This window comes from Anarrhichthys ocellatus, unplaced genomic scaffold (assembly GCF_004355925.1).
Source record: "Anarrhichthys ocellatus isolate YVR2014 unplaced genomic scaffold, GSC_Weel_1.0 scaffold11, whole genome shotgun sequence".
NCBI lineage: Eukaryota > Metazoa > Chordata > Actinopteri > Perciformes > Anarhichadidae > Anarrhichthys > Anarrhichthys ocellatus.
The window spans coordinates 5,320,760-5,327,611 of record NW_022280041.1 but is presented as its reverse complement, the minus strand read 5'-3'; the positions used below and the strand labels follow the sequence as shown (position 1 = coordinate 5,327,611).

General features: G+C 48.1%; 1 protein-coding gene across 1 annotated transcript in view; it reads left to right on the top strand.

Moving 5' to 3' along the window:
- Positions 1-6,811, top strand: part of dvl2 (dishevelled segment polarity protein 2) — an 11,504-nt gene extending 4,693 nt beyond the window's left edge. Inside the window, exons 3-15 of the mRNA XM_031851412.1 lie at positions 546-700; positions 1,990-2,099; positions 2,277-2,406; positions 2,537-2,627; positions 2,736-2,805; positions 2,889-3,028; positions 3,340-3,416; positions 3,527-3,594; positions 3,685-3,819; positions 3,911-4,042; positions 4,308-4,484; positions 4,814-5,038; positions 5,125-6,811. Coding sequence (XP_031707272.1) covers positions 546-700; positions 1,990-2,099; positions 2,277-2,406; positions 2,537-2,627; positions 2,736-2,805; positions 2,889-3,028; positions 3,340-3,416; positions 3,527-3,594; positions 3,685-3,819; positions 3,911-4,042; positions 4,308-4,484; positions 4,814-5,038; positions 5,125-5,690 — 2,076 coding nt within the window. The 3' untranslated portion in view covers positions 5,691-6,811. The remainder of the gene's footprint in view (positions 1-545; positions 701-1,989; positions 2,100-2,276; positions 2,407-2,536; positions 2,628-2,735; positions 2,806-2,888; positions 3,029-3,339; positions 3,417-3,526; positions 3,595-3,684; positions 3,820-3,910; positions 4,043-4,307; positions 4,485-4,813; positions 5,039-5,124) is intronic.
- Positions 6,812-6,852: the final 41 nt, after the last annotated feature.

The following is a 6,852-nucleotide window of genomic DNA, read 5'->3' as shown; positions in this document are numbered from 1 at the left end:
GAGGGGGGGGGGGGGACTCAGCCTGACAGACTCCCATTAGCTTGAGTTATTTTGACAGGGACTGCAAAGCTTATTTAAGGGCATTAAATGTCCCAAAACCTACAGCATGAAAAGACTACTTCTTTGTCATATTTTAGCCCAATACGCCCTTTTTTTTTCTTTAGGTCGTCACTACGTCGTGTCCCCTCCCTGCGTTGTGTTTTCATGGTTCATGTAACTGGATGCTGTTAGGTGTTCGTCCTAATTGTTGATGCGCGTTCCCTCCGTGTGTGTCCGGGCACTTTTGTCATATAAATGAGGAGAGACGGGTTAAGTGTAGGATAGCGTTTCAGTATGCCCTCGAGACGCCGGTCTGAAAAGAGTACATTGTTTGTGTGTCAAAGTAATTGACATCTTACTCCGCTCCTCCTCTCAGTTCTCTCCCTTTTTTTCTCGCCCTCTCTTCTCTCCTCCCTCTCACCATTCTAGTTTTGTGCCAATTTCTCTCCGCTCCGCATCTCGTTATCTCAGATTGGATTCTCTCTTTCCGTTTTTGTCTCTTCCAGTTGGTATCTTCGGACACGCCGACAGCGGAGCCTCCGGTGGCGGCGGTTCCTCCCGTGGAAACGACGACCCAGCCTTCGCCCCCTCCTCCGCCCCTCCCACCCCCACCCGCGGAGAGGACCGGGGGCATCGGGGATTCCAGGCCGCCGTCCTTCCAGTAAGCAAAGAACGCGCTTATTATGAATTTACCCTAAAGAGGGGCATCACGAGGCCCAAAAACTGGAGCATTTGAGCGTCTCCCACAGCTGTAATATGGATACTGTATGTTTTCCTGAATGTATCTCATACACTCCCAGTATCACGTTGCTACAAGAATAGCTAGAACACTACAGCTCATTTGAACCTGATCTCAGCTGAGGCCTCCCTTGTTATTGACGTGTTCTGGGAGAAGCTTTCAGTACATTAAACAAACATAATCTTGATTTTTAATGTTTATACACATAGTTTAACATCTTAATGTTGAGTATTTAGGATATTGTTTTACTGCGCAGTACATTTTCACCCACGCTTGAGAGAAATATGTCTATTTTGTATTACACTGGGCCATTTGATCCATTGTTCATAAAAAGTAGTGATTGGGTCGGCTTTAAAGAGGCCGTCTAGTCTCAGATGCTTTCCGAATGAAATAAAGATCCTCTCGTCTTTTCTTCAAAACGAGAGGAAACTATTACTGTAATCCGAATGGAGCGTGCAGTGTCCAAAACAGATTAAATATTATAACTATAATAGCTTCTTACCGTCACTCTTGGTTCCTCCAGAAGTATGTCGTCTGGGGCTCTTTGAGTTTGGTTTCGGGGTCAGAAGGAGCTCCCGTCCCGGCCGCAGTGCTGGACATCGTCCCGTCTCGTCTCCCGTGTGCTGCAGGATCGGGGGTCGCCTGATGGATTTTGAATCCAATTTCAAATTAAAACAATTTCCTTTTTTAACTCCACTAAACATGCGGTTTGGAGACTGAACCGCGTCAGTTTCTTTTCCATGCTGCGTTTTTTTTTTTGGGAGCCGGAACAACACCGTCTCTCATCCTGGAAAATGAACCGTCATTTAAATTGTAGGGTCTTTCTTCTTCTCTTGCTTTCATCATGAACCACAAGGCGTTCTCTGTCGTCCTGTGTAATCAGCATATTTGTGTGCTTAATGGTACTGAAGTCTGCGGCCCTACGGAGGCTCACTGGATCATTAGCTTGTTGCTACATGCATGTTGGCCTGTGACCAGCTGTGGATGTGACAAGTGTTCCCACGTGACCGTGGCAGAAGTGGCTTTGCCATTAGTTGGAGCTAGACACATACATTTACTTAATATACTAGCTTATTATAAGTAATAAAATCCTAAAACAAGTTTTTTGGTTATCTGAACACCACATCTGGAAAAAGAGATGTAACTTTGGTAAAGTTCTTACATTGAATCAGTTGAAGTTTCTTACTGTGCTGCTGCTTCGTCTGTTTCAGCCCCAACGCGACGGGCAGTGTGGAGACCTTGGACGACCAGACTGAAACGGAGTCTGTAGTTTCCTTCAGGAGGGAGCGACCTCGGCACAGAGAGAGCATGGAGCCTCACGGTAAGAAACCGCAGACCACAATGAAGAAAAATGCTCTTTTATGAGCGCGATTTGGCACGCTCCTCAACATCTAATGAATAAGTGATATAATGAGGAATGTCGAGAAGTGGAGGAATGTTTGTCAACGCTGACGTGAGCAAACATGAATATCTTCCCTCTCGTCTGCGGTGTTCCCAGGGCCGCGCATGAACGGCCAGACTCGACTGGAGCGCCACCTGGCGGGATACGAGAGCTCCAGCACGGTGATGAGCAGCGAGCTGGAAACCACCAGCTTCTGTGACTCCGAGGATGACGACACCATGAGCAGGTGAGGGAGCGATGGAGGACGCGGACAGTTAGCTGGAAAGTTTTTTTTTTTTTTTTTTTTTTTTTTGTTTGTTTTTGTGGGTCTTAAATGTTTGTGACGCCATGTTTCTCTTCTTTGTTGGCACTCGTAGGTTCAGCAGTGCAACAGAGCAGAGCACCGCCTCCAGGCTCCTTAAACGCCACCGCAGACGCAGGAAACAGCGCCCCCCACGTCTGGAGAGGGTTTGTACCATCTTAAGACTTTTCTGTATTTAAACATGGTTTGCGCAGAGATAGTACTTTTTGTGTGTAAGCGGATCTCATGGTCATTTTGTGTGTTTTCCACTCCAGGCCTCCTCCTTCAGCAGTGTGACAGACTCCACGATGTCCTTGAACATCATCACCGTCACTCTCAACATGGGTCTGTAAACGAGTCAAATACTGTACTGCACTTTCTTTTTTTTTAACGTGTGTAGCGTTAACACTGTTTCCTCAACATCACAGAGAAGTACAATTTCTTGGGCATCAGCATCGTGGGCCAGAGCAATGAAAGGGGGGACGGAGGCATCTACATCGGCTCCATCATGAAGGGAGGAGCTGTGGCTGCAGATGGACGCATCGAACCGGGAGACATGCTGCTGCAGGTGAGGAAGAACAAAGGGTTCATCCGACATCAAAGGCAGGGTTTTGTTCATATGAATGTTTTTTTTCTTCTTTTTTCTGAATTCTGGTTTGGCTTTCAGTTTTTAGACATCGTGACGCCCATTTTGGGATCTTTTCCAGATTAGAAACAATGTTAGTTCAGTTGTAATTTATTCTTGGCGGAGTTAATGAGAAATAGAAAGCTGGAACAAGGAAATGACTTCAATGCTTATTCGATTATCAAAATATCCGCCCATTATTATATCATCGTATTCTGTCGGACTAACTCAAATCTTTTGTCTCTCTTTAAAAGGTGAATGACATCAACTTTGAGAACATGAGTAACGACGATGCAGTGCGGGTGCTGAGGGAGATCGTACACAAGCCAGGGTGAGTCGCTGTTTTTCCCTCATTTTTAATATTTATCAGTCAATATCTTTCACGTTGTGTCTGTACACAAGTGGGTACCGGCGGTTCTAATGCCTTGTGGTGTTCTCCAGGCCCATCATCCTGACGGTGGCTAAGTGCTGGGACCCGTCTCCTCAGGGCTACTTCACTCTGCCTCGCAGTGAGTACAGAGCCGCCCCCCTTTCTGTTTATTCCCCTTTGGTTTGGTAGCACTCTGCCGTCAGTAGCGCTTTCCTCTTCTCTTCTGCAGACGAGCCGATCCGACCCATTGACCCGGCAGCGTGGGTGAGCCACTCCGTGGCTATGACCGGGGTCTACCCCCCCTTCCCGGGCAGCTCGTCTCTCAGCACCATCACCTCCTCCTCCTCCGTCACCGAGACCGAACGTGAGAGCTTCTTGTTTTGACCCGGATTTCAACTCTTTAGTAATCATTTCCTCTTTAGCTTCCCTAAAATGCCCTTCCGTCTCTTTCCCAGGTTTCGATGACTTCAACTTATCCCTGCACTCTGACATGGCATCTGTTGCCAAGGCCATGGCCTCGCCAGAGTCCGGTCTGGAGGTCAGGGACCGCATGTGGCTTAAGATCACCATCCCCAACGCTTTCCTCGGTAAGACAAACGTACATTAGTTGCATGAGCTTTCCGTGCCTCACAGGACTTTACAGGGCGGGCGTTATTAAAGGCGTGTGACTTGAACAAGGGGAAAACCCCCGAAGTGCATCTGCTTAAGTGGAATCACCTGCAACTGAATCACGAGGAGAGATTACATAACCTGTTTGTCCATATTGTGCTTTTTGTATACTGTGAGTCTTTGTCACTGACATTTCCTTTGGGATGAATTAAGCTCCACCTTATCTTATGCATCCTCCACCAGGCTCGGACGTAGTGGAGTGGCTCTTCCACCACATCGAGGGGTTCCAGGACCGCCGGGAAGCCAGGAAGTACGCCAGCAACCTGCTGAAGGCCGGCTTCATCCGACACACCGTCAACAAGATCACCTTCTCCGAACAGTGTTACTACGTCTTCGGAGATTTAAGCGACTGTGAGAACTGTGAGTAACTGGAAAAAAACGCCGACGTCAAAGGATCCGTCCGCGTGAACGTTGCACGTAATCACATTTGCACACATGCCTTTTGTGGACACACTGGTGGCTGTAATCACGTGAACATTTCTGTTATGGAAGGATTTCTTTATTGCTCTGCCATCCCTGTACTTTGAACCTCCAGAAATCATGTCATAACAAATATTAAAAAACAACGTGTCCACAAACTGCAGCAGTTACTACACGTTTAGTTTGTCTGTTTTTGGGTCTGATTTCTAACGCACACAACATATAAACATGTTCCACCCGTTGCTCATCTCCTCTTATCTCCCACGCAGACATGGCCAACCTTTCCCTGAACGACAACGACGGCTCCAGTGGGGCCTCGGACCAGGACACGTTGGCCCCCCTGCCTCTCCCGGGGGCCTCCCCGTGGCCCATGATGCACACCTTCCCTTATCAGCCCTACCCGACGCATGCCTTCTCCAGCCAGCCGCCTCCGTACCACGAGCTCACCAGCTACAGCTACGCCCCCGGCAGCACCGGCAGCCAGCACAGTGAAGGTGAGCGCAGACCACGATCCTCCCGCTGACTACGAATCATGTGTGTTTTGTACATCTCATCTAACCGCATTCCCCCCCCTCCTCAGGGAGCCGGAGCAGCGGCTCGACGAGAAGCGAGGGCGAGCGACGTCGCAGCACTAAAGGCCCGGGCAGCACCGTGGGCGGAGGGGAGAAATCCCCCTCAGGCGCGGGCGTAGAAGGCGGCGGCGGGGCCGACTCACGCTCCGGTAGCGGCAGTGAATCCGAGTACTCCACCCGCAGCAGCCTGAGGCGCGGCCACAGCTCGGCCGCGCCTAGCGAGCACAGCCACGCCTCCTCCCAACGCTCGCATCATCACCGCATCCCCCAGCAGCCCCACATGTCTCCCTACCCGCCGGGCATCCTTCCTTACAACCCCATGATGGTGATGATGGTGCCCCAGCACGCGCACCAGGCCATGGCGGCCGCGCACGCTCTTCCTCACACGCAGCAGATGGCCACGGCCCCCATGCACCCGACTCTACTCGCGCTCCCCTCCTCCACCCCAGGGGGGCCCCCCGGCGCCCCGCCCACTCGAGACCTGGGCGCCGTGCCCCCCGAGCTGACTGCCTCTCGCCAGTCGTTCCACCTGGCCATGGGGAACCCCAGCGAGTTCTTCGTGGATGTCATGTAGTTGTAGTTGTTTTTTCTGTCTCGGTGGTGTTGAGTGACCATTCATGTGAAGGTAGTGTACGGTTCACACTTGTTTTGACGCGGATCTGGTGGTTAGACTTTTGAGCTTACAAGTGCCTATTGGATTAAGGGCACTTGTTACAAATTTGGTGAGAACAGGGTTTAACACTGACAAATAATTGGGGTATTGTCTGACTATCTCAACACATTTTCTCTTATTAAAATCCACTACATCACGGTTATTTTTCCAAAACCTAAATCCAGAAAGACCAGTTCTACTTTCTTACCTCAGTGGTGAGCTAGTTTTTCCTCAAAAAACAAACTTTCAGTGCAACATTTTAAATTGCCCATCAGAGCTGCTCAGCACCCTGGCTTTTTTCAAAACCGAAATCCAATATTTTAGGAAGGGAAGCACCTTCAACAAACCAGCTATGAATGTCAGAGCTGTCTATCCAGGAAGCGCATGGACCACCGTTTAACACTAGAGGGCGCCAGATACACCGCGTACTTGAAAAGGATGCAATCCTGTATACAACATCTGGTTCATCATGCCAGATCGGTTGGCAGCACGGGACTATATTGAGTGCCTTACTCATTTTTTTTTTTTTTTTTTTTTTTTTTTTTTTTAGAGACATTTTCACACTCCAGGTACATGAAATAACTCCTTTTTGTTCCAGCATTGTTTGACAATGATCTTCTCTGTATATATCTCCTATGTAAATGCAAACAATACAGAACAGCGAGCTCTAATGTGAAAAGAAAATAGGTCCAAAAAATGTCAGGTGAACTTGTGTTTAGTAATCACTGTCTAGGCCGAGTCGTCGGTACTAATACGTGCATACAAAAACGCAGAGTGGTACTTCTTGATTACATTCAGTGTATATCTTAAGTAACTGTGATCCAAATGCCCCCATGCTTATTTTCATGTAACTGACTTGCCTTATTCACCCATTTCATTTTTTTTTTTTTGTATGACTATATAAATCATGTATAACCGAACTATTAAGGTGCTAAATGAAGATTCAACATTTCAAAAAAAAGTGATTGACGGTGTCATTGTTTGATTTCATATCGCCACCTTTTGTTTGTGTACTTGAGAATAAATTTGATACTTACATGCTGTCCAGACTTCATTATTCATTCAAAATGTTACAAAACTAAAT